The 24514-nt window shown below is 43.7% G+C and overlaps 2 protein-coding genes across 10 annotated transcripts in view; both read left to right on the top strand.

Annotated features, from left to right (window-relative positions):
• TTC39C (tetratricopeptide repeat domain 39C) overlaps nucleotides 1-7017 on the top strand; it is an 83201-nt gene extending 76184 nt beyond the window's left edge. For both annotated transcript variants that reach the window (XM_031439058.2, XM_010977018.3), the window contains 4 exons: nucleotides 3499-3596; nucleotides 4657-4761; nucleotides 6058-6096; nucleotides 6644-7017. In XM_031439058.2, coding sequence (XP_031294918.2) covers nucleotides 3499-3596; nucleotides 4657-4761; nucleotides 6058-6096; nucleotides 6644-6733 — 332 coding nt within the window. In that variant the 3' untranslated portion in view covers nucleotides 6734-7017. The remainder of the gene's footprint in view (nucleotides 1-3498; nucleotides 3597-4656; nucleotides 4762-6057; nucleotides 6097-6643) is intronic.
• A 215-nt stretch (nucleotides 7018-7232) lies between these two features.
• On the top strand, nucleotides 7233-24391 carry CABYR (calcium binding tyrosine phosphorylation regulated). 8 transcript variants are annotated; one of them, XM_010977035.3, is made up of 7 exons: nucleotides 7233-9908; nucleotides 10335-10500; nucleotides 14830-15002; nucleotides 15101-15154; nucleotides 19429-20550; nucleotides 22415-23022; nucleotides 24303-24391. In XM_010977035.3, the coding sequence occupies exons 3-6, from the start codon at nucleotides 14855-14857 to the stop codon at nucleotides 23011-23013; spliced, it is 1923 nt and encodes a 640-aa protein (XP_010975337.2). In that variant the 5' UTR covers nucleotides 7233-9908; nucleotides 10335-10500; nucleotides 14830-14854; the 3' UTR covers nucleotides 23014-23022; nucleotides 24303-24391. The 8 variants fall into 8 exon arrangements, with proteins under 8 accessions (XP_010975337.2, XP_064337606.1, XP_064337608.1 ...); XM_064481536.1 differs by having other exon boundaries at nucleotides 7233-10219; XM_064481538.1 differs by having other exon boundaries at nucleotides 7233-10431.
• Nucleotides 24392-24514: the final 123 nt, after the last annotated feature.

The raw sequence follows: 24514 nt of genomic DNA, 5'->3' as shown, positions 1-24514 counted from the left end.
CCCATTTTGCAGTGAGCAAGCAGGCACGCAGAGCAGTTCGGTGGCTGGTCCAGCTCCCGTGGGGGCGAGTGTCGCTGCGGCTGGCCTGAGGATGGCGCCTGGAGGAGCAGAGCTTCAGGCCGACCTACAGGCCGCTTCGTCTCCCCGGGAGCACGAAGTTACTTAAATCGTGCTGCTAGACGATTAAAAGATGAGACTGTTACGTTGAAGTAAAAACTACATGCAGTTGTCCCTGGGCATCCCTGGGGGATTGGTTCTAGGACCCCCCCCCCCCTGCAGGTACCAGACTCTGCGGCTGCTTAAACCCCTTATATAACCTGGAGTGATATTTGCATATACACTCCAGGCACTTTTCCCTGTTTACTTTAAATCATCTCTAGATAATTTATAATGCCTGATATGTAAATAGTCACTGAATGTGCAGCAAATTCAAGTTGTGCTTATTGGAACTTACTGGAATTTTTTTTTCCTGGAGTATTTTCAATCCAGAGTTGGTTGTATCCATGCATGCAGAACCTGCAGACATGGAAAGCCGACTGTACACCCCAAAAGATGGTTATATAGGGACTGATTCTCTTTGGAAATGTATTCTTATCCACTTTTTCAGAAGTAATTTGTATTAATAGTTTGGATTTACTCAAAAATAGTGCGTTGGTGACTAGAAAATTTGTTAGATTTCTCTAGTCATACTGTTTTTGATCAAATATAGTGTTATCCCTTGAATCATACACTTTTATCATCAGACTCCCCTGCTGATGCCTCTTGCTTATTTAAAAAAAAAAAAAGACTATCTTAAAGGTCAAAAAGTTTGTTAGTATATATTCCAGAGATCAAAGTAATACACCTCCAAAAGAAGCTGTGCACAGAGGCCCTGTAATTAGAACAGGTTTGTAACCCTCCTAAGGGAACAGCTTGAAAGGAAACAAAATTTTCTTGGATGTACAAGTTCTGCTCTGTTGTTTAAAAAGATAAGTATAATTTAAAAACCCATCCCGTGTTGATGCAAGTCTGGAATATCTACCCATGTCTAACTCAAAGGGACAGTAGAGAATTTTAGGTATTCTTTTTAATGCGCAAGTGCCGAATCATGTATTTAAGGATATTAAACACACATGCGAATGTAAAACAGTAATTGGGAGACACGAGAATGGTTGTCGCTTAACGTGACTGAATACCCTCTGAACGCCTTTCCAGGCATCAAAATAAACAATGAAGATGTGGTCTCAGGGAGGGAGGCAGGCTCTGGGGTGAACATGAGATAATTCTCTAGTATTTTTGTTACAAGTTAGCCCAGTTCAGAGAGCTGTTAACTAGGTTAGCTCATTCCCCAGTGTTAAGCAGTGATGATCCAAATTGATCCAATCATGTAGAACATGGTGAAGGTCTTTGTAGAGAAATAGTTAAGTTACAGGAAAAAAAAAAAAAAAACCCAAACAAACCTGATAGTGGGTTATAGAGGTCCCGTCCCATCAAGCCCACCCACTCCTGTGCATTCAGCTTACTGGGGTCCCCATCTGTGACTCCCTTCGTCAGAGCCAGTTGGATTCTTGTATCCTTGTCTTGTGGTTTCATTCGTGCCCTTCCCCCATCTACTCGCCCCTCTCCACTCCCTTCTTCCTCTGTGTTTTAAGGATGTTTCTGTGTATCCTCAGCACAGCAGTCTGAGCGATCCTATTAAAATCTAAGTCCTGCTGTGTTGTTTCACTTCTGGGACCTTCTGTGGTCTCATCTCATTCAAAGTAAAAGCCCAGATCCTTTCAGTGGCTACCGTCTGGACACACACCTTAGCCACTGCCTCTCGCCCTCTTCTGCTCACCAGGTCTAGCCACATTCCTCCTTACTGTTCTTGAACAGACCAGGCCTGAGTGGCCTCAGTGCCTTTGCACCTGCCCTTCTCTGCCTGCAAGCTCTTCCCACAAACATCCACGTGGCTCCTTCACTTGTTTTCTTCAAGTCTTTACTCACCTGTCACTTTTTCAAGGGGACTTAAACTGCACTTTTCTGACACTCATGCACCCCTTATCTCCCTTCCTGGGTTTATTTTTTACCTTAGCACATAACACTCCTTTAGCACACTTATTTTACCTGTTTGTCTTTTGTATCATCAGTCTCCTCCACGAAATGTTCATTTCCTAAGGGCAGAAATTTTTTTCTATTTTGTCACTGCTGGCACATGGCACATGTGCTCAGTGAATACTGAATGAATGAGTAGAATGAACGAATGAATGAGTGCATTCCCCTTTCCTTAACACTGCTGCTGCCGAAGACCTTTTGAGTTCTTTGTATGTGGAGGTATTCACAGCCCAGTGTTTTGAGGCCCCTCCTGCTTCTGTAGATTCAGACTCCATTCTTCACATTGACCTCTTTTCAATTCTACCCAGCTCTTCCAGTATCTGGAACCTTGAGCTCTGTGTGTGTGTGTGTGTGTGTGTGTGTGTGTGTGTGTGTGTGTGTGTGTGTGTGTGTGTGTGTGTGTGTGTGTGTGTGTGTGTACCTCCACATACACATACACATATACATGTACATACATTTGTAAGTAATACACACATAGACATGTATGTGTATATGTGTGTATGTTCTATAAAATCATATCAAATCTCAATATTTTTATTGGTTCACAGAAATAATTACCTCTTTTCCTCCTCTATTAACCCCACTGTGTTTCCAATTCCCACCTTTTTTATTTCCTTGGAAAACATCCATGTTATCCTCCAGCGTGTGCGCCCGTCCCCCAGAGAGGATGGCCAGGCCTGATCCCTTCAGAGACTCATGCAGTACCTTCTACAACCACAGGAAGGTGCTCACTGCATGGCTTTTTAAATTAATATGATACAATTAAAAGATGTTAATAGACTTTACTTTTTAGAGCAGTTTTAGATTCACAGCAAAATTGAGCAGAAGGTACAAGAGTTAGTTCCCACAAACCCCCCCCCCCCCACCAAGCCTCACGCCTCCCCAGCCGCCAACATCCCCTCCCTCTGTGCTGCATTTGTTAACAACTGATGGGCCAACACTGACGCAGTGTTATCCCCCACAGTCCGTAACTGACATTAGGGCTTCTGCTCTGTTTTGTACGTTCTGTGGGACTTAGCCCATGTGTGTTGACCTGTAGCCACTCTCACAGCATCGTACAGCGTGCCTTCACTGCCCTGACAGCCCCCTGTGCTCTGCCTCCCAGACCTCTGACATCCACCATTGTTTGCCTTTTCCAGAACGTCCTCTAGGTGGAGTCTTCAGCGTGGAGCCTTTTCAGACTGGCTTCTTGGACGTAGTAACAGTAGGGTGCAGTTTTGAGTCGTCTTGGCACTGTGAAGTGTGATCTTTTCTTTGACTTAAGGACATTCACTACTGGATGAGGAAGGGGAAACCTGTTTTTTGGGGGGAGGGTGAGAGTCATGAACTGACTAAGTTGATAAACAATGAAAATCTTAACTGTTGATGATACTTAAGGACCCTTAAGTCAACGTGTTTCCCTCCTGCCGTTTTCTCGTCTCCCAGCTTGCCATGAAGTGGCTGACCCATCCGTCGTTGGGCTGAAGTACCTGCTGCTGGGGGCCATACACAAATGCCTGGGGAACACCAGGGATGCCGTGGAGGTAAACCGTTCGTGTGTGGTCGGGGCTCAGCTGGGCTGTGAAAACCTACATGGGTGCTTGTGCATAGTAAAGCGAGAGAGCATTCAGCACACCCAGTCTCCCGCTGCAGCGTGAGGTTACCTACTTGATGCGATTAAGGTCGTCTTCGCAGATGCTATAAGTTGGTGATTCATACTAGATGCTAATGCAGCTTCGGAGTCTTGGAGTACCTCTTTACGTCTGGGCTGCTTCTCTGGCACTGGCTGTTTATCAAGGGGACAGTCTCAGCTGGCGGAGGAGGACACGAGGGGCAGCGTGAGGCCTCCGAGCCCTTAGGTAAACAGGTGGGGCCAGGCGTGGCAGCCTGTGTTCACTGTTCCGCCCTCGTAACTCCAGATTAGTCGTGCATTACTGACTAAGGTGAGGTCTAGAAAGTTGTTGGGTTAGGGTGTCGTGTCCATGTTTATGAAAAAGAACTGTTCATTTTTTTTTCAAATGTAGTTGGAGGGTTTTTTCTGAGTTTCTTGTTTGGTTGGGTTTTTGGACGTGCATCCCAGAGTTATTTTGGTTACTCTTTGAAAGTTGACGCACTGCAGTAGGAGACTGTGGCTTTAAATCCATGGAGCGTTGCTGTGCTTGTATCATAATTTTTAATTGATTTTCAGCATGGGGTATAATAGTTATTACATGGCTCTAAACAGCTGGGTTTAGATCATATGCTCAAGTGTTAGCACGACACAGTTAAGACACCTATCAAGAGATGGTTCTGACAAAAATATTAAAATAGGATGTTCAGATTTTGAGATGCAGATAAAGGGGTCCCCCACAAAATAATCAGCAGAGGCGGAAAATCAGGCTGGCTGATGGGGCCATGTTCCGGGGGAAGCTCAGCAGGCAGGCATATAAAGGACTTGTAAGATATGCAACAATGGGAAGGAACAGCAATGCGGAAGAGGAGAAACTTGGATACAGAAATGAGTGTCCCTTCCTGCTTCCCGATGACGCGATCAGCACTAAGGAGGAAAAGGAGCTGAAGCAGGGAAGTGAATGGATTCCAGTAACATGTGTATTATTCTTCCAGTTCTTTCATCGAGCTGTTAAAGATGAGTTGTGCCGTCAGAATAACTTATATGTTCAGCCATATGCTTGCTACGAACTTGGCTGTCTTCTCTTAGACAAACCAGAGGTAAGACCTTCTCTGCTTTATGAAATAACGATCATCAGCAAAAATGTGCAAGTGAGAAGGTGCAAAACATCCTTCATCTAAAGGCAATTGATGGAATGTGGAGGGTTTTGTTTTATCTTTTTTCCTTGATGTTGCATAGGATGAGTCCAAGGAGCTACTAACCCTCTTACTGCATTTAAGGAGGTAATCTCTTCTGTGAAATTAGAATTATCCACTTAAATGTAACTTTGGGACAGAAATTCCTCTGAGGGAAAATCATTGCCCTTTTTTAGGATTTAGTGTAGTTTACTCAGAAGAACACAGAACTGCAGTATGATTCTAGCTCTGCCATTTATTTTTAGTGTGTGATTCTGGTTAAGTTACTTGACCACATACCTTCTCCTTGATGTATCAAACAGGATAGAGAATACCCTCCTTGCCAATTTAATAAAGATTGTAGTGAGGTTAAATGAAGATGGTGTGTAGGATACTTTACAAATTTTTAGGATACTGTATAAATTTGACATCACCATTAAGATGTATATTAAAGCACAATGGGGCAATTGTTTTAAAATAGAATTTCGGTAGTGCTGGATTTACTTGGTACCTTCTGTTAGAAGCTCAGTTATGTAATATTGGCTGTATAAAGTTCTCATTTTCCATAAATTAAAACCAGCTTTCAAGTGGACTTTTTAAAAGTTGGGCTAAATCAACAAATATTCTAGCCTAACCCTTAAATATGTGGCCTGTCTTGCCAAAGATAGGCTTTTAATTGGTTAAGTCTTTTCATTTGAAATTCTAATTTTACCAAAATAGAAAACGCAATTTCTATAAGTTTTGGTAGAAACTCCTAACATCATATTCTTTATTTTAAGGAAATCTTTACTCTTAATGCAGCCTTCAAATATACACATAAAATACAACCTCACTGGTCTGTTGCTTGAAAAATGAAGTTGATGTCCTCAGTCGGTAATGCCTTCAAAAGAAGAGCTAACTTACTGACTTCAAAGAAACTTAAATTATCATCAATTTTAGGTTGTTTAGTAAGATCTTAAACTAGTATAACTCTTCTAAGTTGTTATCATTTATAGAATAATAGTGAAGAATATGAAAAATTTTTTATCAAGTAATGCCTTAATGTAAACTTAAAAGCTTTGTTATTATTAAAGATTGAGTCATTAAGCTTGAATGAGCAGTAGACTCCCTTCTGTGTCACTGAATTGTTCTAATTAACATGTCCTCCTGTTGTAACGTTTTCTGCTGGAGTACGTGTAACTATGGACATTAAGGGATACTGTGTTTTTCTTGCGCTCACAGACTGTAGGAAGAGGCAGAGCTCTCCTCCTCCAAGCAAAGGTAAGGATGCCTCCTCTGCCCCTTTCTGGTGGCCCCTCTCCCTCTCTCTCGTGTACTCTGGAGTCTGAGCTCAAGACATTTTGTGAAATGACTGTCCTGGTTGATAATATTTCTGGAAGGGGAAAGTGATAACTAACAGTGAGCAGTTGATTTTTAAGTGAAATTACTTAGACTCTCCCATGAAATTGCTCAACCTGCTTTATAAAAACCCTCCTCGTTTGTGTGGGAAAATAACGGTTGATTTCATAACCATATTCTTGAGTTAAAAAGTTCTAGCAGCAGCTTATATTGAGCCCAACTCAAGACTGCTGTTTCAGAAATAACATGAGGCCAAATTTCCAAAGGCAGCACTAATAACATTCAGTTGCCATTTTAAAAATGGACACAGAGTTTGACGTTTTGGCAGTAAGAAAAATCAAGAGAATGTGAAGCCTTTATTGGGAGTGTGGGGAACTTTACTTGGAAGCACAGAGCTTGGTGTGGTTAATCCTGTCGTGTTGCAGGCAGCTTCGCTCACCGAGTCCATAAATCTCCTCTGGTCTTACAGGAGGATTTCTCCGGCTACGACTTTGAGAACAGATTACACGTCCGCATCCATGCTGCTCTGGCCTCTCTGAGGGAACTGGTCCCCCAGTGACAGACCCGAAGGACGTCCGTGCTCTGTCCCTCCCCACACAGGTTCTGCACTTTACAGGCAGAGGACACAACTCTTGTGAAGATCAACCACCTGTGCCAGGGACGCGCGTTCTCAGTTAGGCTGACATGTGATCTCCTCTTTTAAACACATAGCTAAACAGTAATAATGATGATGATAATAGTAGTAATAACTAACCACCTGGGGAGAGGGTTAAGTGACCTTGTTCAAACATTTTAGTTTTGTGATTTATTTTTAAAATAAAATTAAGCTAAATATTCAACCTGCGATCTTGTAGGAATGCCTCCCTTAAGCACACATCTCACTGGGTGACACTCAGAGGTATCTGTGAAATTACTAACAGTATCATGACACAGCATTTATATTGTGTTTTGAAAAAGTAAAAGCGCTTTCTAGTGTTTCACTTGATCCTCAGACTGTTCTGTGAATAACGTAGCACAGATATTATCTCCATTGTCCAGACAATGGAGCTCAGGCACGAAAAGGCTAACTGACTTGTCCCAGCTAATTTATCCCTCTTATTCTGGAGTAACGAATAGAATGCAGGTCTCCTGACTGCAGACCGAATACTCTTTCACTGTAAAAAAAAAAACCCAAAAAAACCCCCCAAAAAACCAAAACCAAAACAAAACAAAAAACCAAAAAAAAACCAAAACAACCGAAAAAAGTGAGTAACTCAGGATTCCATGTTTTACTTATTAAAAAACAAATCACTCTTCAGCTGAAGTTGGGTCATCACAGTATTTATCTCCAGATGTCTACAAAATGTTTCAAAGGACACTTTTTTCCCTTTAAAAGCCAATGAAGTAGAAACAAATAGAAGATAGTTTTACAACCAAAAGTCTAATTGTTTTGCTAATTTATTAGAAAACCTAGTCTCTAGACTGGATAAATAATGCCTACGTTTGAGGTGTTTCCCTTTCTCTGATAAATTGTCTAATTACCAACTTTTGGATGTCTTTTAAGAAATTACTTGAAAGGGTTATCCTCGAATGAACATAGATTTTTTTTTTTTTCGCCTCAAAATACTTGCTGATGAAGGATTTGCTGGGCTGCCTGTTGCCAGGACTTAATAGTTTCTCCCTTAGCTCAGGTTATTGATAGTGTAAACAGAGGTCAGAGTTATTTTTTAATCCTTCATTGCTAATTTTTACTTTCGTCTGATTCACCTCTTTGTTCAGTACTGCACACCTGTGGTTTTGAAGAATTTAAATACCTCACTTAAGAATTTCTGTCATAATTGTGTAACTCACTTGGCTCAATCTTAAGCTTAGATATTTTTAAAATTTACCTTGTGCTGAAGCATGTCACCTTGGGGTGGTGTTCATTTACGTATCCTTTTTGCTGAAGTATGATCTCATGTGACCTCAATACTTGACTGTTCTTCTCAGAATAAAATGTGGGAGGAGCAGATAGAAAGTTGGCAGCTTTAAGCTGCTTGGTCTGGTTTTGAGAGAATGATCATTTCTTCAGAAGAAATGATTGTTCCTCACTGACTTTGGCTAAACTGTCTTCATGTTTTCTCCCTTCCAAAGTGTGTGTTAACATTACTCTTCTCTCTAGTGTGTGTCCTGCATGGATTTTAGATCCTAGCCAGAGAGGAAAGACTGCTTTTCTACTTTCATGACCGGGGCGCTCCATGAGCCAAGTGGATGCCTTCTGAAGAGACAAACTGGCGTCTAAAAATTTCAGATAACCTGGTTTCATCCAGGCTGCAGGGGAGAATGTTACGAATTTTTAAAATAGGGCTCTTGCCACTTTGGTGTCCTCTCGGCCACAGTGTGTGGCGGACTTCTCAGTTATGATTGTGGAACATTCTGAACCAGGAAGCTCTGGCTTCAGAGTTCATACTAACTTGAATTTGCAGTTCAAATACTGTTCCAGCTGTTTATTATTCAGTATTCAAAGATTACATAAAGCCTTGTTCTTTAGAATTTAAAAAAAAGTTCCTGCATTAACTGCTTTAGTATTTTTTTTTCTTTCTGGAGAGAGATTTCAGGATTTCAAATGTCTGTTCACTTAACTGAATAGCCCACCTTTACAACACCCTCCAGTAGGTTTTCTGTACTGGTCAGAGAATAAATGAGTTTATAAACTGGCAGGAAAGCCCTGTGGCTTCTCTGTGTTTACGTGGTGGTAGAGCAGGGAGAGGGGACTGTGGACAGTGGTTCTGAGGGCTCTGAAAGAACAAAACTACAGGGTGAGTACACTGTGCTGTTAACTAACTGAGATCTGAGTCATTTTTGACCTGAGTAACTCATAACCGTGTCTGGCCTGCGTGCCGTGACCTTATCCAGCCTGTGAACTCCTGTGATTTGCTTGGAAACCTAGTTTGGTGTAAACTGCTCTTCCCCCTCGCTGATGAAGGAAATCATCACATAAGCGGAACTGTTTGCATCCATGTGCGCTTTTTTTTTAATGTTGGCATTATGCCTTCTTTTCCTGTTTTGGAGGCCAATGGATCTTCTGATTTGTAAGTGTCAGATATATTTTTGTATTAGATTGTGCCTATGATGAGAGAAATCGCTAATGTATATTTTATGTACTCGGAACACATTTATAATTTGACACACTTTGAGGCATGGTCTAGTAATACTGTAATAGACACCTTTGTGGGTAATGTGTTTAAGATTTTTATTGAGTTCAGTGTCTTTGATTTAGTATATGATAGCTAAGTATTTGAGTAAAGAATTATTTCAGGTGTCACAGAAAATTAGAATATTTATTGTTCTATATTGTGTCAGTCAATTATTTAGAGAATTTGCACTTTTATATTTTTGCCAACGAAAATTGAAGGACAACACGTGTATGATTTTTATAATACACACACATATGTTCCTTTGCTGTGTAAACTTTCCTGGTTCCTTCCTTAAGCAAATTATGGTGAAAAGTATTCAATTGTGGCTCTTAGGAAGATACATGCTCACACAGTCATGATGTACTGTTTAGTATTTCTTTCTTTTTTTTTTTTTAGATGCTGTTGGTATATTTTGTAGGAAAAAAAAAGTGCTTATTAAGCCCAGATCATCCCAAGAAGATACAAAGGAAAGGGAAGGGACTTGAAGCCAGGAAGAGCAAATACAGAAAGAGAAAAGGACAGAGGGAGCAAGAGAATGGAAAACTGGTTCATAAAAGATGTGCCCCTTCTTCAGTTAAAGTGAGCAGAATCCCACATGTACGGTGCAGTTGGCTGGTGACAACCAGCAAGGGGCCCGAGCTCTAGCTCCCAGTGGACCAGGGTAGTCGACTGAAGCAACACACTTGTAATTTAGATGAGCTCTGGGTTATAGTTACTTTCTACTCCCACGGCTGGTGGTTCTCAAATTTTTAGCTTTACAGATTAGCCCTACTGAGATTCTGATCCAGTAGGTTCTGGGTAGGGCTTAGGGAGGCATTTGTTAACAAGCTCCTAGGATCATTCTAGTGCAGCTGGTCTACATTAGAGAGACATTGCCCAAGGTTATCTTGGTAAGTATTCAGTAAATCTGAGAGAAAAGTCAAACATGTGGCACCGTTATGCTCAGAGAGCATAGCATGGGGCTGTTGGAAAAAATGCTTCTAACCCACTGGCTTTCTAAACTAGGAGATTCCTGAGCTGAGTTTTCGAGGAGAAGGATGCAGTCAGGAGAAATGATGTCTTCTTAGAAGAGCGTCTCAGGCCTTGGACCTGATGAGCAAAGGTACAGAGATGCCAAGCAGCGCCTTTGTGTTCAGGCCCAGTCACTAGAGAGTCAAGTGGAAACCAAATGGTAAGATGAGATAGTTACACAGAGGTCACACCAAGAACCTCAGACTTTTGTAGAATAAGGATTTGAAGGGGGGAGGGGCAGGGAGCAATGGAGAAGAAAGTAGATTTGCATTTTTGTTAGAGCCCTAGTGACCAAAAAAGATGAACAGAAGAACAAGGAGATTGTAAAAACTATATCAGATCTTTAGGAGTTCCAGGAATCAAAGCAGCAAATAGACAGTGGTTTGAAAATGTCTGGCTAAATGTTCTCACCGTAACAACTTGCATCTGAGGGACATGTGCAAAACAGTCATTGCAGAATTGTGGAAGGAGTGTAAGCTTGCCTTCTGAGTTAGATATTCGACACAGTGTATAACATCTAATAGGTGTTCACAGTGACCCACCAAGGTTGGTTAGGTGACTTAAGTGTATGTAAATCTCTTTTCACAAGCCACCATAAGTGGGATGTCTAATGTTTGTATTGGGGGTTCTTCGTAGTTCAGTTTCATTATACCTTTGATAGTTAAATGTTATAAATCAGGAATCATGTCAGCTTTGTCTCACTTTTATTTACCAAAGTGAGCCTGGGGCGTGGGCAGTGATGAGGACAAAACATGTTACCATCTGCAGGTCTATCATCACAAAGTCTAAAAGAGCGTGTCTCCTTTACTTCAAAACGTAATCTTCATGAGAGGAGGGAGCCTGTCTGCTTCATAATGGGCACTTAGTTATTTAATGGATGAATTAATATCCCCAGAAAATGCTGTGTGCCTCAGAGATGTAGGCTGGGGCTTCAACATTGCCTGTGACTGCAAAGTGCTCTGGAAGTCTTAATTTCTAAGGTACCAAAAGTTTTGTGAGATACGTACCCTGATGATGGTTAACAGTTGATTTACAGCGATTCTTATTGCTTTTTAAATATGTAAAAATGGATTTCAATGAAGGCTGTTGGAATCTGATCATCATGACTGTGGTGTTATTCAATGCCCAGCACACATACAAGCCTGAATGGGTAGAAAAGAGAGTATTTTAAGTGAGTCAGCATGCCTTTACTTCGGTAAAACGGAGCTGAAGTTACACAGCCTTCGGGGACTTGCAGCCTGCTGCTGGTTTGGTTTGGGGAGGATGTGCTGTGCCTGAGGTATTGCAAGATCTGGAATTACCGAGAAACAGGAGGCTTCAGAATGTATGCTAAATCTTTCTACAGGCCAGTTTCTCAGGAGGAAAAGTACTGTGTTGCATATTGTTCTTTTTGTAGCAGTGTGTGTTGTGTACATCGTGGCAGAAATTATTCTTGGAAAAGGTGACTCGAGAGCAAAAGATTATGGGGGAGGGGCAGGATGAAGAAAGGAGGTGACAGCAAGACAGAGCTGCTCTAAATCTATTTCTCTTTCTTTTCACACTAGCTCTTTAGACTGACCTATCCAAAGCAGACAGGCAGTCGCCTTGACCAACTGCACTCCTGGCCGTTTGAAAACGCCAGTTTCCTACGCGCGCGCGTTCGTATTCTGTTGCAAACGGCAAAGCAGGCCTCCCTGCTCTGCGGAGTTCCGTCCTTTGTCCCTTTCGGCTCCTCATTGGCAGGGGCCGCCGAGGCCCCGCCTCCTTCCGCGGCCTTCAGCGAGAGGGCGGGGCTTTGTGACGTAGGCCAGACGTCCCCCAGGGGTATAAAAGGCTCCGCTGGGAGCGTAGGCTCTTACAGGAGCCGCCGGCAAGGGGGCAACGAGGAAGCTTGTCAGAGCGTAGCCGGGAAGAAGGTGGGGCGAGTCTGGAGAAAAGCCCCCGCCTGTCCTTGCGGCCCGGAGGCAGTTAGCTCTCGGGGCGCCTCGTGCTGTGGGGTTGGACGGTTTCTCAAGTGCTGGGGAAGGCGGAGGGCCCCGGAGTGGGAGGTCTGCGGGGCGGGCCCACACCGGCCAGCGCGGCACCAGCCGGCCAGCGCCCGTGTGGCGGACTCAGGGTGCGGGTTCCCGGTGGGTGGGCCTGCCACCGCCGAACTAGTCGACGCTGAATCGGATGCGCGCTCTCCCACGTCTCACTGGCCTCTCCACTAAACCAACCAAACTGCAAAACAAGCTCGGGGCCTGCGGGGCCCCAAGACCCCTGCGTAGGTCTTTAGGGAGTGAGTGGTGGGTACCGTTTACCTTTTCTGTGGCTCCAAAGCCCTCACTCACATCCTCAGCCAAAGGCACCGTTTTCTTGCTCAGGCGTTACCCCTATGTTAGTGGGTGAGTGAATGGACGTTCTCAGTTTGGCGCAGGGCTGCTGACGGTTGGGGCTGTAAAATTTGTTAGTTTTTGACAAATATTCTTTAAAGGAGAAGCTTGGAGAGAATTAGTAAGCTGTCACTTTAAACAATGTCTGTATCCGTGACTTTAGCGGTTGAAGTGTTAAAGACTGGTGTCACGTATTTCTCGTCTTGTTTAGGATAGTTCTTTGTATGGAACTGCCCTGTAGGATGCTCAGCATCCCTGATCCAAGGACGCTAAAGGGCCCCGCACATTCAAAGTCTGAGGTGCGGTAGGGGCGTGGCATATTTACGATCACTGCTTGGGGGTTCTCCCGCCACAACTGGTAGCTCCAAATGCTAACTGCCTACCGAAAGGGTGTTTGGTTAGCTCCATCATGACTACTGGTAAGCCACATTCTAAAGCATGAGGGTGTAGCTCAGTGGTGGTGTGTGTGCATAGCATGCATGAGGTCCTGGGTTCAACCCCCATACCTTTATTAAAAAAAAAAAAAATCAAAACATGACCTATCTACTCAATTCATACTGGGGTGCAAAGGATGTACTTAAAGTACATACGCATATTTTAAGTATATCCTATATGTCTACGTGATATGGACATATTATATGTATAAATAAATGAAATATATGTCATCCATGTAATTAGTGCCTATGTCCCTTAACATTTACCATGTAGGCGTGTGAGAGCTGCACTGCTGGCTTTTTAAAGACTGTTTAATTCAGTAAAGCTCTGGTTGTTTTCATTAAGGGATTGAATACAATACACTTAACTAGATTCTCAAAGGGTGTGCTTTGGCCAATACACATAAATCCCCCCCCCCCCTTTGGGAAGATGAAATATGCTTTTAAATATTCAGCTTTTTACTGTGACACAGTAGTTGCTTTTTATGACGGGTTGGCTCCTTGGATAATTGCTGTAACTAAACTGTGCCACTTAGCCCCATGAAACTCATTACTCTATTTACTATAGTGGCATTGTTGAGGACACAGTTCATTATATCATGCTATTCTCTTTATAAGGACCCATAGGAGAAATTTCTCCTGGGTGTCAGTGTCCAGAATAGCTATGATTCTGCCAAGCAGCTGATTTGTTTATCTGAGGAAACCTGAGTCATTTAACCGTTTTCTGTTATGTGGTGGCTACTTGGTAACTCAGAGGGCTGATTTGATATCCCATCTCTAGTGTAGGACCTATGACTTCTATTGGTACACAAACCTTACCTGTGGCTTCATCCTATTTTTCCTATCATAATTTTCCTCTTAACGACTGAACGATTTTCTTAAATATGTAATATTGTTCTTTATGTGTATTTATAAGCCGCCCTAAATAATTTTTTAGAATGAAACAGACCACACACACATTGACACAGTTTAGGGTGGCAACCCTTGCAGCTCAGAATTACCGGTTAAGACTATGCAATACCCTTGGTACCACTTAAAGTCCAGAAAGACAAGAGAAAGGGAGAAGAGAGGAAAACCAGGGCAGAGGTTAAGGGAAGATAGAAGAAAAGAAAGAGAAGAGGTACATATGGTGGGGGGTGGTAAAATACCACAAGTAACTAATGTTAAAAACAAAATTAAATTTAAAGCTAAAACATGAATACATAAAAATGATCAACGCGCCTGGGGATAGATTTAGAGAACTAGGAGGGGAGAGATGTTTTCTTACAGAAAGTTTACTTTGTTAACTATTTGTACAGAAAAGCCAGTTCCCATGTGGCTGGGAAAGATGATGTTTGGACACAGATAATGAGCTTCATTTATCTTTCTTGAATTTTTTTGCACAAAATATTTACTGAACTGTATAGAAACAGATTTTGTTTGGTTTCTGTTCTTCATTTTTAGTATCACCCTGGAGCTCCTGTTAGGGCTTTTCGCTTGGATTTTTAAAATATTAGATTGGTCATCTGCACATAATAGTTGGTAGTATGGTTTTTTTTTTTAACTACCATCAAAAATTAGACCATTTTACTAGAATAAATACCAGGAAATTAGTTCTAAAGCTGGTAATTTTAACAGTAGATTTGTTCTTAGAAACTTAGTTTATTCCTAATTTTTAATAAAAAACTAATGCACTATTTATAAGATTGTTTTTCTTCATTATAGTTGAGATTACAGACATCCTGCCAAAATGATTTCTTCAAAGCCCAGACTTGTCGTACCTTATGGCCTCAAGACCCTGCTGGAGGGAGTTAGCAGAGCCATTCTCAAAACCAATCCGCCAAACATCACCCAGTTTGCAGCAGTTTATTTCAAAGAACTCATTTTGTTTAGAGAAGGTTTGTTACTGCTTTAGATTATATATTTGTTGCTTTGAAAAAGCAAGCATTTTAAATTGGGAATTTTATGTATCTGATTTCCTATATTATTTCTTTAGGAAACAATTCTCTGGATATAAAAGATCTGGTTAAACAATTTCATCAGATTAAAGGTAAGTACTATAATAAGGTTTTAATAAAAATCTATAAATTATTGCATCATCCCTAGCATACTGTCAAACTGGAGTGATACCCACGAATATTTTGTTTAAATAATGACACTAATGCTTGTGTTTAATCACACTGATGCTTTATTATTGAACCAATTAAAATCTTGAAAAGACAAAAATAGGGAACACTCATCTTTTGCAAACCATTTGGGTACACTGAGCCCTAAAACTGTGTGTGTAAACTATGACTCAAACCCTTTCCAATATGCCCTGGTGTTAGGGAAGTACAGCAAACTTAATGAGGATTGGATTTTGAGGTAATAAAGACTCATTATATAAGATACATTACTTACGAAAGTTGTATAAACACTCTTCTTGGAAGATTATTTTAATAGAAAAAGTATCACCTGTTTTTTTTCCCCACCTCTCCCATGGTGGTTTAACTGCATTCCGGCTTGGATATATCTGCTTAGGAAAAAAAGGTGTGTTTTATGTGTATATGTATAAATGTCTATCTCCTGTGAACATGACAGCATGAAACTGAGTTGATGGGGGAGAAATGAAAAAGGCAAAGTTTACATGATGAAAATTTGGGAAGATTAATATAAGCAAAAGAGGGTATATTCGGCAAATACTAAGGGCAGGAAGAATTTTGTGGAGAAAAGAGAGACCTGTAGTCATTGTGAGAAATAACCAATGCTACACTGGCTGACCAACATGTTGGAATGACCACAGTGAAAGAAAAGGTAGGATCAAGTGAGTTTTGGCCACTTTCATTCTCTGCCACGTTGGTGATGTTAATAAGTAACACAGCCAAGATGGAGAGAAATCAGGAGCAAGATCTAGGAGAACATAAAAATCACAAGGGTTTGGATCTGCAGTGAAAGAAACACCCAAAACAGACAGCAAGATTAAGAACAGCAAGAGCCAGCGTCAAGGGCAGGAGAGCAACCTGCTGAGGTTCAGGAGTATTTCCCTGTCTAGCCCGGCTGCTTCCCTGCAGGGTCCTGCTGGCATTCTCAGCTCGCCGTGGGAAACAGGTCTGGGATTTGCTTACCCCCAGCCGGAGCTACAGCCGGCTGCTAGTACCCCGACCATGCTCCCTTCCCCATGAGCCCGGTTCCCCAGGCAAAGGGATTATGGCCTTTGTGCTTGAGTCCTTCATACCCGGAGCTATGTTTGAGAGGACCAGATGTGCAGGTTTGTTTGAGAATGGTGATAAAGTTAGGGAATCTTTATGGTGGTAGGTGACTAACTGGTAGCCTTTGAGGCTAATTTGTTTACTGAAGAATTTACTCACCATTCAGTTCGCAAGTAGACTAAAGTAATGTGGATTTTGGTCCAGCTAGACTTAACACCTTTGAATCTTGGGGTTCAAAAGGAACAGACTGGACTAATGGAGCAGCCACTGGTCTAACCAGGAGATGGAGGTCTCCTGGTTAACCTAGTGCTTTGCATTTTCAAAAACTATTAAAGCTTAAGGCAACTGATCTCAAGTTTTTATAATGATGAACTACATTAAAAATAGTACATATGTCCTGTGTGTATATATGCAGATACATATATTCCAAATGGGAAAAGAACAGCATCTTACCACCCAGGTTAGGAAAGAGCCAATTTAATTTTAATCAAAGCTGATTTAACGATGTGAGGGTCATAGTTTTGAATCTGACACCACATTTCAAAACTTTTCTGTTTTTCAACTAGGTGTTGACTTATTCTTTCCCCATTTATATGTGACTTACAGTTTATAAAACACTTTCAGGCGAGCGGTTCCATTTACTATCTACACTCAGTGAGGTCAATTAAAAGCCCCATCCTGCAGACCTGGAGGCTGATGCTCAGACCCGCTGACTCGGCAATGCATCTGTTAAATCACAGGACTGAAACCCAGAGCTTCCCATGTACTTTTTCTCCCATGAAAAAGCTGCAGGGAAGGAAGCAGTATCATAATTTCTCGGAGTTGTTATGGCTCATGATTATATAACGCTTTACCTTTCCAGCAGGGTTGTTATTTAATAGGGGACTTCTAGAGGTAAAAATATTAAACCTGAGGATTCACCTCCGAGATGTGATTTCAGGGATGACAAGGCTGTGAGGCAGATACTTTTAAAAGGGCCAGTGGCCTTTACAAAGTTGCTGAAGCCCCACTGTGTAAGTACCTACCAGACTGGCCCTGTGCCGATGGTCTAGGGACTGCAGTGATCCAACCCCTAGACTGTCGGGTACATAAGTCATCACCTGGGGAACTGAAAACCATGAGGGAATTGCAACTCTTCCTTCACAAGGTCGTGAGTGGCAGAGTCCTTGGATTGGTGGGGGGTAGGAGGTGCAGCCTGCTGTTTCTTACTGCTGGTGGCTCTTGGTTGAGGCAGGGGGACTCTCTGACCTAGGCTGGTCCTTGTTCCCGGGGCCTTGGGGTGGCCCTTTCTCAGTGTTCCTGCCGGCTGTCCACGCCAGCTGAACTCTGCCTTTTATCTGTGGTTGGTCTTGAGCCAGCATCTCCTGCCCCAGTGGTGTGAGGCCTGTTTGGTGTCGGCGCAGGACCCCTCTCTCTGGCTATCTACTGCTTCCACCTCTCGTGTGATTCCTGTGAAACGTGCCTGTGGGTGAGTGTGGCCTCTTGTGTTTGGAGTCCCAGACCATTCCAGACCGACATCCTAGCCCAGATTTGGGTTTTGTCAGTTCATGAAGATTTTAACTGATAGCTTACTGGTGAGTATGGTGGTGACCTCCTTTCCAGGCACCGCCACAGATGAGACAGTTCTGTGGCCCTTCTCTTCTTGAGGGGAGAGGGGCACTGGTCACTCTTTGGACATCAGGTTACTTGATTGCCTTGTGACTCTGCTCTCTGATGGACTTAGGGTTTTTGGTGTCCTTGTGTTTTGTTTTTTGTAGCTTTCGCTTAAGTATAAGAATACGAGGCTTATTTAAACAAAATTTCCCTTATTCCTGCAGCCAGAGAATTCTCTTTTCCTCCTCTGAACTTCCATAGATATTTACTGGGATCCTTGTTAAGTCCTTACACAGGTATTACAGGTAAAAAAGTGTATCTTCTTATCTCCCTTACTGAACGTACACTTTGAGTTCTCCTCGTAACATCACCTTTACATCGTCAACACTGCCTCATACACTTCCACATGCGGCTTAAGCACTTGGTCTGGTGTGGTGGTGGGGAGAGGGCTCTGTGTAAAAGGAGGCGGGGTGTCCTGAAAAGCTAGCTGGTTAGGATAGGAGGTCACTGCAGAGGGAGGTTAGAGTAGATGGGCCTTTTCTTTCTTTTTGAAACTTTTCTCAGCCTGGGAACATCCATGTGGGGTCCACATCCAGAGCTAAGACACCTGATTTGAGTTTACCAGGAGTCACCAGCTGTTGTGGAAGGAGATACTGTAGGACACTGTTCTTTGGAAAAGCAGCTGGACTTGTGAAGACATGTTTACAAAGTTTTGACTCAAAGCAAATACATACTTGTAAAGGCAAATTCTACTTTTCCTGCAGATTTTATGAGAAATGTGTCCCCAAAGAAAATCCTCAGGAAAGCAAGCAGATGTGAAAATGTTTGCTGAGTAATGACTCGGGTGGTTAGATGGACATACGAGTGACAAGCAGAATGCTGAGTCTCATGTTCTAGCCGTTCTCCAGCTCTAGGAGCTTCTCTGTCATCAGCTGTCTGGGACTTCTAAGCCATGGGGATGTTCCTCCTCCTGTCTGTGTCCTCTCTTTGGCTGCATTACCATACCTTGCCAGCAGGTGCTACGATTGTTAGATTAGAATACATGACATTTCCTAATGTAGAAAGATTCTATAGTCCCCTGGTTTCCCAGTTCATTAAGTTAAACTTTATACACCAGTTCTCTTAAATGGAGGAGTGCCCTTATTAATAGGGCAGCATTTGTTTCATTATTACGTTATGAAGTTTTTCTTTCTTACCCCAGTTGTGGGTGAAATTTGGATCAGGAGCTTTTTCCAGGGAGGTTTTCAGCTTAATTTTCGGCAGAGTTATGATCTGTCCCCTGATGCTGAGCAGCTGAAGGTGGTACCTGATGATCAGTTTTGTTGTAGTGCTAGTCAGTCACTTATTTCTAAGGAAATGAGCTGTCCTGAGTGGATATGGACAGGACAGTTTCATTACCCACATTGTAGTTACAGATGTTGGAAAGCAAAGAGTCTTTTGCACTTGTGTATATGCTGATATTTCAATGTGCACCCTAGTACTTCTTTAAAATTCCTTTTTTGGGGAATATGTGCTTATTAACCCATTTGGCTCTTATTTTCAGTGGAGAAGTGGTCAGATGGAACGGCACAAGAGAAAAAACCAGAATATGTGAAAGAACCAGAAGGAACATCTACAGTCTCCCAAGAACCTAAAAGGATGGAAAAATCCACAGACACAGAGGAGGACAACATCACTGGACCTCTGTTCAGCAACAAAACCACTCAGTTCCCATCAGTTCATGCTGAGCTGCTCTCCAAGCCTGAGGAGGCACCCGAAGTGGCCTGTGGTCCTTCGAAACCAACCACCCCGAAGACTGCCAGCCCGCCCTCCTCACCGTCGCCAGCAGCTATCTCACCGGAGTTTGCCTACGTCCCTGCTGACCCAGCTCAGTTTGCCGCTCAGATGTTAGGTAAAGTTTCATCTGTTCATTCTGATCAGTCTGACATCTTAATGGTGGATGTGGCAACAAGTATGCCTGTTTCTTCTGAGATGCTGAGCTCAGAGGCTGCTGAAGATGCTGCGGCGCAGGTTCTGAGCCAAACATCTGCCCATGTAGGTTTGGGTTCTAAACCTAGAGACGATAAGGCTGAACCACCAACGGCTTCCTCCTTCCCCTTGCAGGTTGAACAAGAACCTCCTGCTTATGACCAAGCTCCTGAGGCCCCTTTGCAGGCTGCCTTTGAGGTGACATCCACCATGCACATAGCGTCTATCTTTAAAGATGAGCCTGTGATCGAAGGAATTACTTACATTGAGCAAGTACCAGAACAAATAGTTATCCCTTTTTCTGATCACGTTGCTCATCTTAAAGGAAACAAGCAGTCACCACCACTTAGTCCCATACTTGTAGGCAAGTCAGCCTCGGGCATGTCTGCAAAATCTGTGGGTTCCGCCAAGCTTGTGCACTTGGAGGAAAATACAAACTGTAATGCCTCAATACATCTGGAGGCAGAAGGCTTTACCCAGACAGTGAGCTCTGACAAATCTATGCAACTGGAAGTGGAAATCTTTGCGGTAATGCCCGGCGATGCTGGGCTCTCTGGGGAGCCTGCAACAGTAGTGCACTCAGGTGCATCTGTAAGATCTTCTAGTGGCCCCCACTTTCCTGTTCCAGAAGGTCCTAACGAACCAGAAATCGAACGAGCGTGGGAGGCAGCACCTGAACAAGGTTGGATGGAGCCAGGTAAGAAGGTTACTTACACAATTCAAAACTACCCTTCGGGTGACATCTGTATTTCAGGTAACCGTCCAGGTAGGCCCCCCACAGACTGGTCAAAAAGCCTTTATTTTTAATAGTATTTAAAATGCCAAACCTAGTTAAAGGCTTTGTTGTAGCTGAGATTTTACTCTCATGAGATGAGTGATTTTAAAGTGACATCACCACCACCTGGCCTCCATTTCGTCATCTAGCACTTTTGTGTTACTATGAACTTACTATCATGAAAAAATTAGACCCTGTCATCAGGAACAAAATACACTGATGTGATCTGAATCCGACTCTTGCAAAACCACAACTGGGGTGTCAGTTTGAAATCTCTCACTTGTGAATGTAACATCCGACGACAACGAAGTATTTACCCAGGAGCGGCAGTAGGGACGAAGAAATGGTGGTGTGTTTGCCTGCTTGCGCTGAGCGAGGAGCGCTCTGCAACCGGCTGGGGGCCGGGGTCCAGCACGTGTTCGCGCCCGGAGCCTCTGCAGCTGGAGGGAGCGGGAAGGTCAGGCCGGGGTCCTGGAACGCAGCAGAGCAGAAAGGCTGGGGCTTCCATCTGCTCCCCGACAGGTGCCCAGATCCAGTGGCTCCCTTGGCAGCTGGACCACCGCTCCTGCTTCCTGCGACACAGACCTGACCTCCTGTCTCGATCTGATGGTGGCACTTGGCCCACTCTCCCTCCTGCTCCATCTCGCCACATGCAGGCACCCTTCTCCCTTGAGGGACATGGGACACGTGTGAACCAACCTCCTCCATCCTGTTGCAGAAACTCTCAACCATAGTGATAAAGAAGTGTTACCAAAGCAGGTGTTTAGAGGTCAGATTGTCTGGCAGTGTGACAGGGATCCTGCACAGCTGAAAGGGCTGAGGGCGGCCTGCGGGGCTGGCGTTACACTTGTGGCTGAAGCACATCCCAAGCGCTGTTCTCAGGATACGTCCCCAAAACCCTGAAGACTTGGCTTGTGCACAGTTTTAATTAGCTCCAAGAACGATCAGTTGAAAGTGTCTGAAGCTACTGAAAACATCAGCTTAATCATGTGCACAGTGTTATTTTCTTTTCTGGGGAAGGAAAAAAAGGCTCGTCCATCAGGGACCTCTTCTCCCCTGTCCCACCATCTGGGACTCAGTTCTCCAAGACAGCCCTGTTCAATCAGGCCAGTCCGACCTGACGAGATAGATCCCTTGGTGTCAGTGGATGGACGGCGCTTGGGTCCTCTTTTTAAAGACGCACCGTGTGACTGGCCAGCCCTCTACTGCCACCCAGGGCCTATGACTTCAAGCCTTGCCTAAAGGGGAGCACGTGCTCTTAGGTTCTGAGTCCTAGATGATGTGAGGTTTTGTGTGTGGTGACCAGTTAACAGGAGATGATGGTGCCTGTGCTGTGCCAGAGAGGTGATCAAAAGATGACACCCAGCGCTGACTTCTTCAGTAAAGAAAAAAATCACTTTGCAGATGCATTAACACTTTTTCACTAGCGTAACACACTCTTCAACTGATTTTTTTTGGTAGAGCCAAAAGTGTTGATTCTCCATTTCCTTGCTGAAGCCACAGCTAAAGTTCAGTACCTGGAAACAGCAGCGTAAAAGGAGACTGCTTCTCAGCCACAACCCTAGCGTCCCTGCCTGCTGCCAGCACAACGCCATTCTCGCCTTCCAGCTGTCGAGAATCTCCCCCCTTTCACATTACCAAGCACAACTGAGCCCTCTCTCTAGCATGCTTTATGGCACACATTACTACAGCTGTTTTGTTTAGATGTACAAAAACTGAGACATTTCTGTGCATAGCGCCTGATACAGAGACCAAACCTTTAACACCTGCAATTTTTTTCTTATAGCACTAGCAGCAAGTGAAGCAGGACAACCACCACCATATTCTAACATGTGGACCCTTTACTGTCTAACTGATATGACTCAGCCAAGTCGCCTGTCACCGCCACCTGCACCCGGGCCTTTCCCCCAAGCCACCCTCTATTTATCTAACCCTAAGGAGCCACAGTTCCTGCAGCACCCTCCGCAAGTGACTTCTCCGACTTATGTGATGATGGACGACAGCAAGAAGGCCAGTGCCCCGCCTTTTATCTTAGTGGGCTCCAACGTTCAGGACGCACAGGACTGGAAGCCTGTTCCTGGACATGCTGTTGTCTCCCAGGCAGAGACCTTGAAGAGATATGCTGCAGTGCAAGTGCCCATTGCTGTTCCTGCAGACCAGAAATTCCAGAAACTTACCCCAAGTTCCCAGAATGCTAGTCCTCCTACAGGTGGACAAGAGGGCCCCAGACCCCAAAGCCCAGTTTTTCTTTCTGTTGCTTTCCCGGTAGAAGATGTAACCAAAAAAGGTTCAGGATCTGGTGACAAGCGTACTCCCTTTGGAAGTTACGGTATTGCTGGAGAAATAACCGTGACTACCGCCCAAGTTCGCAAAGCAGAAACCTAAAACTGGCAGGTAAATTCTCCCGTAACATGTGGGCCTCGACACTCTTGAGTTTTCAGCAATTTGATTTGTTGGCCTGGAGATCGCATATTTCAATTCGATTTCTTAAAAAAATCTCAGTGAGTTTGGTCAACTCTAATTTGAGGTGGAGGTTGTCCCCACCTTCCTTACCACCAGCTACTCCTCTATGCACGGCAGGCGCCCTGCACATTCACAACTCACCGAGGAGGGGTGCCTAAAACACAAACCAGTCAACCCACTCACTTACCTCTCAATACTTGGTTCTGTGTCTTGCCCTGCAGAAGATGCCAAAAGGGGATGAGTGAAAAAGGAAAAAAAAAGACCTAATCTTATAATCTAGTCAGCAGGTTTAAGGGGCAGGAAGGAACAGAGGGCAGCTGGAGAGCAAAGTGTGAGACTATGTGGAGCCCCCAGCCTGGGCCCTCTTACAGTGAATATTTCCAGTAGAACAGACAGGTTGGAAACAATGAAGCACTAATGTGACAGTGGTATTAACTGCAGGTAAGAGAGTTTTTCACTCACAAATCATAAAAATTTGATTCAATGAGTACTTACTATTTACAGTGCAAGCCCCTCCTCCCCACGTGTGTACAGCAGAGCAAAACATGGAACCTATACCTTAGTGGGAGAGAGGGACAAAAAAGCAAATTACACTATGTGAAGTATTATGAAGAGAAGAAACAGACATTGCTAGGGGCCCTCCTTTGTTAGGCCGTGCAGGGCCACAGGTAAACGGCCACCCGCCCTGCACGGAGCCCACAGACAGGTCCAAGGGCAGGAAAGGGCCTGGGGCTTCGAGACGCTACCAGTTGGCCACAGTGAGATGGGCAGGGAGGACAAAAGATGAAGCCAGGCGTGAAGAAGGAACTCTAATTCAGGGTCCTGCAAACCAAAGAGACGGGGGTAGGAAGTTCAGCGGGAAGTCAGAGTGACAGAGGCTGAACACCCGATGGACAAAAGCTAGAGCTCAGTTACAGGCAAGGTCAAGTACCACAGTGACCACGGTTAAGGAGACAGCTCTGTTACCAACATACCTCAGGACTGTGTGCACTGACTTTCTCACACCCTTTTAGTGTAACTGTCAAAACGGCCGCACTTGGCATGAGCTGCTACGATACTTTAGTGCAGACGCACAGGTACCTGATTAGTTAAGAGCTTAGTAGCCGAGCAGGACAGAACTGGACACTTCTGATCTTACAGTCATTTTACATGTTATTTTATAATTTTATAATTAAATTTAAACAATTCACTATTTACATTGTTCCTAACAGGTGCTGAAAATGACACTGTTTGAGTCGACGTTCAAGGTGGAGCCTGCCACCAAGCGTAATGTATCAATAAACTTCATGCAAGCATAAAATCTTACACTCTTACTTGGGGGGGTATACAAACATTTGAACACAAAAGGTCTTCAATCTTTCCAGACCTGTGACAGGACGCAATAGCATTTTCCAACTCTTATGTATACACTGTAAAAAAAAAA

Source organism: Camelus dromedarius, chromosome 32 (genome assembly GCF_036321535.1).
Source record: "Camelus dromedarius isolate mCamDro1 chromosome 32, mCamDro1.pat, whole genome shotgun sequence".
Lineage (NCBI taxonomy): Eukaryota > Metazoa > Chordata > Mammalia > Artiodactyla > Camelidae > Camelus > Camelus dromedarius.
Note: the sequence above shows the minus strand (reverse complement) of the source record. Positions and strands in the feature narration are given on the sequence as shown.